This window comes from Macrosteles quadrilineatus, unplaced genomic scaffold, assembly GCF_028750875.1.
Source record: "Macrosteles quadrilineatus isolate MER2022 unplaced genomic scaffold, UCM_ALF_1.0 Scaffold_10__1_contigs__length_6754688, whole genome shotgun sequence".
Taxonomy (NCBI): Eukaryota; Metazoa; Arthropoda; class Insecta; order Hemiptera; family Cicadellidae; genus Macrosteles; species Macrosteles quadrilineatus.
This window is the reverse complement of record NW_026542603.1, coordinates 3,650,233-3,662,868: the sequence shown is the minus strand read 5'-3', so window position 1 is coordinate 3,662,868 and position 12,636 is coordinate 3,650,233. Positions and strand designations below refer to the sequence as shown.

The window sequence follows — 12,636 nt, the reverse complement described above, 5'->3', positions numbered from 1 at the left end:
AATTAAACCAACCAAACTGCAACATTAACTTGTTAAAAACCTAAAAGTTATTCATTTACTGCTTATTTTATATTTCCCTATTCATAGGCTAGTTTTAATTCATCTATTATTGAACAGGGCTTGGCCATTCTGTAAATATCTTGGTCTTGGTTTTTGTATCCAACCTTGAAAATGACTAAAGTGAGCAATGAAGATGTGGAAATAAGAAAATTACCTGCAGGCTCAACTTTTAAACTATGTCAAATTCTCGAGAGTGGTGATGGATGGAGACAGTTGATGGCTGCAATACCAATTTCATGTCAAGAGGGGAATCCACCAAAATACACAGTTGAACATATGAAGTAAGTATTAAAAAATAATTGAGGAGAAAGGGAGTTTAAATTACCCTTGTGAAGTACCTATTGGTAAGTTAGGCCTGTTAGTTTGATGTGTTTTCGTAATTTATTACCTATGTAATTTAATTGTAATTTGTATACATACGTAAATGATTTTATGTTTAAAATGACACCATCAATCTCCCATGGGGTATAAGATGAAGAACCGGAAATAAGGTAATTTAAGTTAGGCAAAACCTATTACAGTACATTATCATCTGAGGGGGGGGGGGGCTTAGCAGGTGTAGTATTGGGCTTACCAGTACTTTCGTAGTCCTCACTCTTCTCTAATTCTTAGTACGGTAAGTCACTAAATCTTCTCCAATTCATCCGGTTATCGCTGAGTTTATTAAAAATTTATTTTAGCTAACTTAAGATAACTTAGCAACTTAGAAACGGTAGGTAAGTAAAGAATTGTTAAAACTATACATCCTAATTTACTTATCATATCCTACATGGAGATTGAGTGAGGAAGCATCCATCCTCCATCGAACATAAAAATCATTTCATTTTCATTGAACATATAAAAATGAAATTTTATTTTTTAATCTATAGACATTGTATTTTGTATTCATAACCAGGCCATTTCCATATTTTGCTAGGCCAACTTGGCATGGACTAAACGTGGAATCATTTAACTTAATGAACCCACCCCACACTTTAAGGCTCCTAGGCCTAAGTTAAGTACCGGTAGCTAATTAATGTAAAAGATTTTAACTTGGCCACTTTCTGTCAAGCATTTTTCAGTCCCATTTTCTGCACATGGTCTGAAATTTGTGATCCGCTTTGTTCTGAAAGTGACTTAAACTTACGGTATTTTATTTGTTGTCACCGTTCTTATTTTGTTTTATGTGTCTCAACTCTATGTAGCCTATCTAAAGTTATCATGTCCATTCCTTTACTTGTCCTATTGCATTATCTGTAGCCTATGCTTAAAGGAATAAAATCTATTGTCTATTGTCAAAATATTCATAGGCATACTCACAGTTAATCATCCTCCTCCCATCAGCCCAAAATTAGCAAAAATGCCCTACATGTGTTCTGAACAAAGATGAGTTGTTGGGCAATTATAGGCTACCTCAAGGTTCTCATCTTGATCTGTTTCTCTTCTGTATCTTATTAAACGATATCATTGATAGAATCATCCCTGATGCTGAATGTCCCTGATATAAAATCTACTCCTCTGTTGCTTCCATCGAAGACTGCCATAGACTGCAAACCTGCTTGCAGAGGATCTGTGAATTGTACGCCCAGAACTGCATGAAGTTTATCCCCAAAAAGTGTCAGATAATTACCTTTCATCGTTTGTCTTCATTCATCTGCTTTGACTATTGACTGGACTGATCTACATTGGAGAGGGTTGAATTGGTCGGCGATCTGGGAGTAATCCTGACAAGCAACTTCAGCCCTGGTAATCTCTAAAATTCAATTGTGTCAAAGGCGTCTCAGATGCTGGGATTCATCATAAGAACTTCAAGGCGAGGTTTCAGTGTTGAAGCCATGAAGACGGGTTTTACTTCTCTGGTGCGATTTGTGCTGGAATTTGGAAGTGTCGTGTGGTCCCCTTATCAACTTGGACTGATCCAGAGACTCCAAAAGATCCAGGACAGGTTCGTGCATGTCGTGGGAGTGAAGATTGGCTACGACTACCTGAATGTGCCGCTCCAGCATGTAGAGGAGTCACTGGGCCTGAGTACCCTCTTGGTGAGAAGGCAGATGCACAACTTGGTCTTTCTTCGGAAGATTCTCGTTGGTCAGCTGGACTCTCCTGATCTCACTGGAATACTCAACCTTAGAGTTCCTGGCCGAACCCGCTTCACTGATCTCTTCTGCCATACCTCGTGCTCTACAAACTATGACTTAAATAGCACCATACCGCGTCTGCACAGGCTCGGAAACCTGATCTCGGCGGACTACGACTTCTTCCACGACAGCAGCCGACGTCTGAAGACAGCTTTTCTCTAGCCTTAGTACTCCTTGAGGGGAAATAATAGCTGTTGTTCAAATCAAATCAAATCAAATAATCTTTATTCATTTTTTTGTATTTACATGAATACATTGAATAGAGTCACATTTCTTATAACTAATGTCCTTAATTAAAATATGATGGTTGCAAATAAAACTGTTTTATGTTGTTGTATGACAACGACACTAATAATTCTTTTTTTTTTTATTTTACATTCCTTGAATTTAAAAAATCTTTACTTGAAAAGATAGGATGAGTCAATAGGTATTCTTTAAGGCGGGTTTTGAAACTGGTATATTTTTCTTCACAAAGAATATTCTTAGGTAGATTATAAAGAAATTTAGTACCTACCAATAAAAGTTGTTTTCCTACAGTTACCTAACAATGTACATGTTCTCTCACTGATTTGAGAAAGCAAAGTGGCCAATTCGCTCATCACATTGTCTCACTCTAATTACTTTGTCTCACTCCAGATTTGCAACGTGAAGGCACGAAATAGTGAGCGCGTAACATGCAGGCAACGTCGTATGCGCGCGAAATACGTTGGCAGCACTGGCTGTAAATCAGCTGGTCAGCTGTTGTACTGTTGTATTTGTCACTTCACGTTAAATGTTATATTAAAAGTTCACTTCTGTGTAATCATAGGTTATGTTTCTTCACCAATTTATTTGTTTTATGGTAACTGTAGGAAAAGTATAATGTGCAACTCGAGTTCAAAGTACAATTGCCTCACTCGAGAAACCATTCCTCACTCGCCTACGGCTCGTGAGTAAGAATTTCTCTCGAGTGAGTCAATTGCTCACTTTTCTCACTAGTTGCACAAATAACTATTTATTTTCAAAAATCTGTAATTTATGCGGTTCTATATATCTGTTATTTCTCAAGTTGTATGTATGTGATTTTTTACTGTATTTTTGTGTGTTTAATTTTTTTACATGTAAAATGGTTTCAAATATACAGGGTCGCTGAAAAGTAACTTGCACCCCCCCCTTAACTTTTCAACCATTTGAGATATTTGAAATCGGTTTGCGGCAACCTTCTTAGATATGAGGGGCTACAATAATTATGGTCAATTTTGAAAATTTTGCCCTTGGGGGTAGCGGGGGGAGGGGGTAGCTCAAAATTTTCAAATGACAAGTATAGTCGAGTTTGGTATCAGTTTACAGGTCTTGATGAAACATAAACATAAAGAAAACCAAAATCGGCTCACTAATAACAAAAAGGTGCCTTAAAACGTTTCAAATCCAAATAACCATGAGGGTGGAAAAAAATTTAACTTGCACCCTCTTTAACTTTTTAACTATTTGAGATATTTGAAATCGGTTTGCGGCAACTTGTTTGGATATAAAGGCTACAATAATTATGGTCAGTTTTGAAAATTTTGCCCTTAGGGGTAGCGGGGGTAGAGGGAAGCTCAAAATTTTCAAATAGCAAGTATAGTCGAGTTTGGTATCATTTTGTAGGTCTTGACGAAACATAACAATTAACATAAAGAAAATAGAAATCGGACCATTAATAACAAAATGGCAGTTCAAAATTACTTTAAATAACCATTTTTTCAATCATTTTTAGCTGCCATTTTGTTTTTAATGCTCCGATTTCTATTTTGTTTATGTTAATTGTTATGTTTCGTCAAGACCAAAACAATGATACCAAACTCGAGCCGATTTTGGTTTTCTTTATGTCAATGTTTATGTTTCGTCAAGACCTGTAAAATGATACCAAACTCGACTATACTTGTCATTTGAACATTTTGAGCTACCCCCTACCCCCGCTACCCCTAAGGGCAAAATTTTCCAAATTGACCATAATTATTGTAGCCCCTCATATCTAAGAAGGTTGCCGCAAACCGATTTCAAATATCTCAAATGGTTGAAAAGTTAAGGGGGGGTGCAAGTTACTTTTCAGCCACCCTGTATATAGGTCATAAACTGTCATGATTCCTAATTTGGAAAAGTATGGTTTTGTGGATTTTCTATTTTTTATATTAAAGATAATTCGTAATGCTTTCTTTTGCTGTTTCAGAATTTTTTTAAGGTTTTTATTGCTAGTCCCGCCATATATAGCAATACCATAAGCCATATGCGAGTTGATCAGAGCAAAATAGATTGATTTGAGAGTGTTAATATTGCATACATGAGACATTTGTCTCAAAGCATTGTTGTAACCTGTGCTAGTAATACATTTGTTGTAAAGTTCTGTAGAGCTATTGTTGAAATTCAGGCATTTACATAAAAAAATTTTTTTGTAGTTTAGTCTATTGCCTTATTATTTACATACATTGCTGTCGCACCAGATCATACAGTCCTGTCATCATTATTGTTTTGTTAACATTGTCATTTTTGCATTTATTATTAGCTTGCACCCATGTTCTTTTGAATCATTTTGTGAATCCGTCTCATATATCTTGTCATCGTGTTATGCATGTACTGTCACTGCGGCAAAGTTGTTCCTGCATGTTTTCATTTCAATATTCCTGTGTACAGTCCATATTAGCATAGACAAATAGGATAAATATAGACTGTCAAAGGAAGGTTCTGGCGCCCACCGCTAGGTTTGCCGTGTAGTTACGGCACTCATTGCTGCAGGCAAGGAGCGCAGGAGCCGTTTGCGACCAGCATATGCTGCAGCGGTGTGCGCCGGCAACTACACGGCAAACCTAGCGGTGAACGCCAAAACTTCTGCTAACCGCAGCACAGCTGACGGTTTTTTTTTGTCTATTTTTGTCTATGATATTAGGCATCGTTTTGTATTAGCATTGTATGTTATTATCAACTTCTCTTGTTAGCCATACAAATTTGCTTTCAATTGTAAATTGGTGTTGCACCGTTGAACTGTAGATAAATAAATAAATAAATAAGTTATTACTGTAGATCTAATGCAAATAACTTAGCTATAGATAGACTAGAAGGCCTATATCAATTAATATACATTTTGCCACTTAGCATATAGATTTGTTACTTATAGACTAAGTTTAGTAAACTTATTTGAGTTCTTAACGCTATTGACATTGTTACGATTTTTGTAAAGGAACATTTTTGTTACGATGCCTAAGCCTTTGTTATGAGTTGACTGATAATAGGCTATATAGCGGTAAGTTAAACTAGTTTCAAATTGAACTCTCATAGGTTTAAGAAACAGTTCAATAAATCGCTAACAAGCTTTGATCTAGTTTAAATTTTTTTTTTATAGGTTAATTGAAAACGCAGGAATGTGCCAAAAACGTCCCTTTTCGGAAATACTTCTTGAGGAATGGAGCACTAGTGGTAAATGTCGACCAACTGTTTCTGTGTTGCTTCAGTGCCTCTTGAAGGCTGAATTGTATCGTGCTGCTGATTATGTCGCTGTTGAACTACTTAAAGGTGAACAACTTTTTACTATTCTGTCAATCTATAAATTAATGTGTTTATGTTCTTTCTAGTTGATCCCAGCTATGTAGGCCAAAAATCTTAACGGAGGACCGGGTTCGATTCCTGGCATCCACAAAACATATGGGTTTGGATTGCTTGCTCTAAAAGGGTTTAAAAGTAAATACTGCAAGTACTCTGCAATACCTTCTGTAAAAAATGCCACGGGCGTAGACAACAAGAAAAAAATTAAAAGTAATGATTTTGCAATAGGCCTACATAGTGACCTATACAACGTGTGTGTGTGGTGCTTTGAGTTTAGGATAGTAGTGCTAAACAAATATGCAAAATTTGTTTAGGCCATGTACAATTGAATAGTATACAAAGCAACCCTTGGGTGTTTTCCTATGGTCTAGTCGCTAGAATAAGTATGTGTAAAGGAAAAGAGATTAAAAATCATTATTTCAGATTTTCTTTAACTCCATTTGATGATTTATTACTACCTACCGGTAGTGGGAAAAGACATGATCAGTGTCAATCAATCAAAATAACTTAATATTCATATTAATCATATTGCACATATTGTGTACAGAATGGTGTCAGTTATTGTTATAACTAAAAAAAAACTATATTAAACCTTAAACTACTTTACAGAGAATATTGTTATCATCAATCAATCAAATTTCAGGAAGTTGGAAAAAAATGTTCTAATTTTCAAGGGTCTGTAGTGAGAAATAATTTCCAATGTTTTTTAAATGAATAAAAATTTGTTACGGTATATTTTTTATATTGTCAGGTAAGCTATTGAAATATTTAACACCACTAACAGATGGGATTTTCTTGTAAACCGATAAATTATGTATCATGTCTGTTGAATGCCAAATTACTACCTTTTCTGGTCAAATACTTATGAAAAGAGTTCAATTTTGGCAATCTGAATTGTATCGTGCTGCCGATTATGTCGCAGCTCAATGATGATTTGATTTAATATAAAGGGCTATATTTGATAAATGTATAAGCTGAAAACAGTCATGATTCTTATTTCTTTAAAGTGCTCTTTAGTGGATTCTTTTGATTTTAGTTTTAACATGAGGCGATTTTTTTTTCTTATGTTCCAGAATGCTATTTAGATTAAAATTGTATGTGCCCACATAAAGACACAACCTAAAAGAACTGTGTGATTCAATTAAGGAATAATATACCATTTTTAAGGTTTTTAGATTACTAAATTTTGACATCTGTCTTAATGCATATATGCCTGAAGTGACTTTTTACAAACGTTTTCAATATGACTGTCCCAGTTAAATTTATCATTTAAACGCAAACCAAGAAATTTTATTGTTTTAACTTCATTAATAAAATTGTATCCATAAAAATATTTAACCCAGCTGCATTTTTGCTAGTTGAAGAAAAATTGAAATAGGCTAATTAGTTTTTATTGCATTTGGTAATAAATGGATTTCATTTAAATGTTTAATACATTTGGAAAGTCAACAAAAGAAGAGACTTCCTCGTCAGAATTTGAATTACCGGACATTTTTATATTGATGTCATCAGCAAATAAACAAACATGATTTGGAGATTCTATCAATGAGGGAAAGTCAGTCAAGTAAATTAAGAAAAAATACAGGGCCGGATTTAGCATTTTTGCGCCCCTAGGCCCAAATAATTTTCCGCCCCCTAGGCTGCTGGTCACAGTTACTTTCCTTCAAACCTTTATTAAAAACTATAACATCATGCCCATAGGCCTAAGTTAATTGCTTGAATACCACTCCTTGTTGGGATCATTGCAAGTTTTTTATTTTTAAGAATTGACTTGTTTAGGCTTAACAAAATGCCGTCTAAACATTTTTAGCAATTTTATGTTTTTAATAAATGCTCACGTTTGTGGCCGTGCGACTGAAACAAAACAACTCAACCCACCGAGCATTCCTGCAAAAAAACATGGCCATTGATTCCAATTCCAGGCCCAAAAACATGAACTCCATACAGTGCGTGATACCATAGATTAAACATACTTCTTTAGTAGATTTGTCATAATTTTGGATTAGCATAAACAATTCTTGTTATTTAATGAGTATGATTTATCTATGTTTAAACCTAGTTTATCCAAAATAAAACGATCTAATCATCAACAATAGGTCGTCTCCTTTTTATATTACAAGAAATTAAAACACACATCATAGAACTAACCCTCAAATAATAGAAACAAAATTACGTCAAAACTAACGTCCAGTGTCACCAACATGAACAAAATGTTGAATTAACAATGTCATAAGAAGTCGACTTGAGTTATATCCTTGAGTTGCATCTAGGTTATATTTCTTCTAGGATGGTAACAATGTCTAGCACGCGTGCGCCCCTAATCACTCTGATCCCTAGCCAACATAGTGGCAGTGCAGTGGCAATACGATGCGTACCCCTTGGGCGCTCGTCAACGTCAACATCCCTACAGCCTACTCCCATATAACCAATGTTCGTTAATTTAAACTAGTTTAAATTTCCTAACAATTATTTCTTCTTATGAACTTCAGAATCACAATGCTTTGGAGTTTTTTTTTATCAACTACCGGTATGATTATTTTTAGATAGCCTAGGTAAAAAAAAAAATTTTCTCCTGGCCGTGCGCCCTCTGGGACCTTGCGCCCATAGGCCCAGGCCTACCGGGCCTATTGGGAAATCCGGCCCTGAAAAAATAGGGGCCCCAATCAATATTGATCCTTGAGGGACACCATGCCATAGACAAAGAGAATTAAATATAGACTGTCAGCCGTGCTGCGGTTACCATGTTTACCATAGATTTTTACCACCGCTGGGAGCGCAGTGTAGTTACATAGTGCGTACGCCGTCTCTACATGGCGCTGCCAGTGGTGTGTACCAGAACCTATGGTAACCGCAGCACAGCTGACGGTCTATATTTAATTCTTTTTGTCTATGACCATACTTAACAACTTTTGTTGAGGAAATGTAAGTAATTAATTGGTTATGGCTATTCTATTTATCAATTACAACATACTGCTGTTTGCCTGTAAGATAATATTCAAACCAAAGCCAAGCTCCCCCTTTTACACCTATACATTTAAGATTATCAAGAAGTAAATCATGTGAAACGCTATCAAAGGCTTTTGTTAAGTCCAAGAATATTCCAACGACTTTTTCCTTTGAATCAATTTAATTAATTATAGATTCACAGAAATCAAATCATGTGTCAATCACAGACCTTCCTTCTCTAAAACCATGTTGTTCTTTATCTATTAATTATTTTCCTCTAAGAATGTTGAAATTTGTATATGCATAACTTGCACAAAAGTTTGGGAAATTTAGCATAACAATGAAGTAGGCCTGTAATTACACATTTCCTCTGGGTAACCATTTTTATAACAAGGTTCAATTTTAGATTTTTTTTTAATTTTCAGGAAAAATTCCAGAGATGAAAGAACAGTTTATAACTTGTAGTAATGGTAATCTTACCAATATTATAAATGTGAAAGTTTGTGTGTTTGTTTGTTTGTTTGTTTGTGTGTTTGAAGTTCAATCACGCATAAACCACTGGACGGATTGGGCTGAAATTTGGCATGATTATAGCTGAAATTCCCGATTAACATATAGGCATATTCTTATCTCAAAAATCCTTTTGGGCTCCGCCCCAGTGGCTCTGTAATTCCCCATGTTAACCTTATGAGTATTCATATTTAATGGGAATTAAAGAATTTAGTCAGCTGTTTCAACTAAAAAAGTTCGTTCTATGATATGGAAAAGCATTAAAAAGTTATAAGATTTACCAACAGGGTGCAGCACTATATTTTTTTGCATTTATGAAAACAGCTAATTTGAACTAAGCAGCAACAAAAAACTGTGATTCGCAATGAGAACTGTCAAAGTAGGATTGTTTACAGTTATGTTTATGTTTTTCATTTCATGAATAATTTGTGATATTTTGCGAATTGTTGATAATTTATTTTTCTCTGTTGTTTTGGTGAAGTGGTAGAACATTATGGCAATGGTAGATGTGTAATACTATAGAATAGGTACTGTAAATTTAAAAAAACAAATTTTATCAAACTGTCTCCTCCCTCATTGCAAACGCAAAGCTTGAGTATAACTAACTGCAATAAGCATTTTATACTTATATTCCAACCCCGTATGAAGGACGGGTACTCTGCTAGTAATATATATAAACGAGCCTGTTTAGTTATTGGCATTGGTATTTACCCCAGCCAGTAGAAAATCTATTATCAAAAGAAGTTATAATGTTGTCCAGCTTTTCATAAGTAATTGGTGAAGGACTGAATTTTGATATAAACTTTCTGGAGGGTGAAATAATATTTTTTTGAACCAGTAGAAGATTTTAGTTTGGACAATATGTCATTTTCAACTATCGTTGTATTATAGTAATCATTGAAGAGATGGCAGACCTCTTCTATGTCTATGCATTTATTGGCTTTAATATATGGTAAACCTAAAATTTCACCATGGCTTGATTTATGATTTGCTCCAACTTCCCTATTTACAATATCCCATATAGTTTTACTGACATTTGTGATTTTTCGAATTATGATAATAATGACATTTAGTTTCAATGACTTCAAATTTACTAAATTTAAAGTAATTTAGGAACTGTAGTTTTTAGTTCTTTTTTTATCAGAATATTTTGAATTGATTTATCTTTAACATTCCTAGCAGTATTAGGCCTCGTTCACACGTATCGACTTTCTGCCGTGCGCCGTGTACGGCACGACGGCGTGTTTATTCAATAGCATTGCTGTAAATGCAACTGTTCACACGTATCTACAACGGCGCCACGGCGGCCAAGGACATCACGACCTTCTTCAAGCGACGACCCGGCGTCGCGCCGTACTCGACCTCTTGAACACCATGGTCTCTTATGGATGCGTTCACACAGGTCGACACGGGGCCGTCCCGACTCGGTCTAGCGTATGCGCAGACATTGTTTATTTCAGTGTCTTCCTGGATTCGAGAGGTGTAGTACATCCATCACAAAAGGCGGAATCTTCCATTTTTGTAAAAAATTTGTAAAAATAACTTAATGTGATCAGTTCACAGGTTCATAGTATTATTTGCTATAAAACATTAGTTTTTAAACAGTGAAGTCATGCCTTAAGATGCGCCACAAAGCTCGTTTGTAAAGATTAACCAGATTTATTTGGAAATTAAGTCAGCTTACATAATTTGTATGATACATAAAATACACATTTTAGCGCAAAACCTGAGAGTAACGCTAAGTCTCTCCACAGCTGGGACGGCTTTCTCATCTTAGTGTTCTGTTTCTCCTTGCACTTTTACTAACAGTTCATCGATTGAAGCAACTGACATTCGAAAAAATAATTATAAAATTTACTTTTGTTCTTTCTTAGAAAAGAAAAGAACTGAAAAGAAGAACGAATGCTCCTGTTATTGGCCTTTGCACGTTTATAGGGTGTACCCACTTTAGCTTACTACGCCTCCTTTTGCTTTGACGATGTAAAAAGTATAAAAATAGCATACTTGTTTGGTTATCCATTTTACAGACTGAAGAAATGTGGCAAGAAGTCATCTACGCACGGCGCAAGTCGTGTTGTTCATGGCGCTAGTCGGGTGGTCCACGGCGCGGTTCAGGAATGCACGGTGCCATGCCGCGCACGGCGGAAAGTTGATACGTGTGAACGAGGCCTTACTCAAATTTAAAACATCAATTAATTCTTTTATTTATAATATCATCTGTAATCCAATTACTATTACCTCTGATTAATCTACTTTTAACCTTAGGTAAACAAACATCAAAATCATACTTAACTAGGTGAAACCCGTCAAAATCGATGGTTACTTTCAAGGCTTATGCTAATTCATTTAACTGGGATAAACAGAGTCAAATGATCAAAACTTTACCATTTAGCTATGTTTAATGAGTAGTAAATAAGTTTTCAAAATAATAATGACTATTGCGTAAGTTAAAAAATACCGTATTATGGTTTGATTATTCAATGAATAAAATATTTCCAGTACGTCATTGGAGTTATTATTAGGCCTATGTTAACTGGTTTCATCTCCTTTTTGAAGAACATTCAGATAGTGTTAAAATCAAGTGGATGGATCTTTTGTGGTAAACACTTCCGAGATTTCGTCAGTGCAAGGCAGATTAAATCTACGTTTTTATTTGAGAAAAAAATATCTATTGAGAAGGCACGTTCTTACTTCAAAGGGAGGTCTACCCTTAAGCTGTGTAAATTTGAATTTTTCCTTCATGATGTCTGACATTATAGTGTACTTCTGTGCCAATGAATGAACCTCTAGCATAGTTTTGAGAAATTTGCCCGTGTGATTGATGTTAAAGTTTGAATTCCTTGACATGTGGATGTCAGTTGTCTAAGCCTTGTCAATTACATAAAGTTGTTAACATAATCTCTTTTCAGAATGTTCTAGGTGTAGTGGAATTGTAGTGAACCTGGATTTTATTTTGAACTGTTTGGGGCCACGTTCATACGGTCGTACGGCTTAATTGGAAACAAATAATGCAAATGACATAGCAATGCTGCATTTCCAAAACAACACTGTAAATAGGCTGTTATGTGAATAACGACGTTTGCATGCATTGTTGTTAATCAACGAATCTTATAAAGGATGATGAGATCTAGTTTAAAGGAAACATGACCTTTAGTGTGACAACAGTTGCTTAAATGGTAATTGCTCTTATTGCCATTTTTTTTTTCAGTCAAAGTGCAGTGTTATTTTCAAAAATCTCACTTAAGATTAGTGGGACACGGTTTGTAATAGGCCACTGCAAATCATCTGTCAAGATAACATGTTAGGCAAGGTTTCTGTGTTCGGATGTTATTTGACATGATAAGAACACAATGAACTTGTTATGCAGATGAAGAATCTGTTGATTAATAGAAATATAAGCCGAATTGTGAATGTCACAATCCAAGTGCATTTAAATGGCTGTATTGAA

At 35.2% G+C, this 12,636-nt stretch overlaps 1 protein-coding gene across 2 annotated transcripts in view; it reads left to right on the top strand.

The window, feature by feature from the left end:
* Window positions 1-12,636, top strand: part of LOC129004641 (interleukin-1 receptor-associated kinase 4-like) — a 33,443-nt gene that overhangs the window by 574 nt on the left and 20,233 nt on the right. For both annotated transcript variants that reach the window (XM_054433191.1, XM_054433190.1), the window contains exons 2-3: window positions 118-341; window positions 5,533-5,702. In XM_054433191.1, the coding sequence (XP_054289166.1) occupies window positions 172-341; window positions 5,533-5,702 (340 nt within the window). In that variant the 5' untranslated portion in view covers window positions 118-171. The remainder of the gene's footprint in view (window positions 1-117; window positions 342-5,532; window positions 5,703-12,636) is intronic.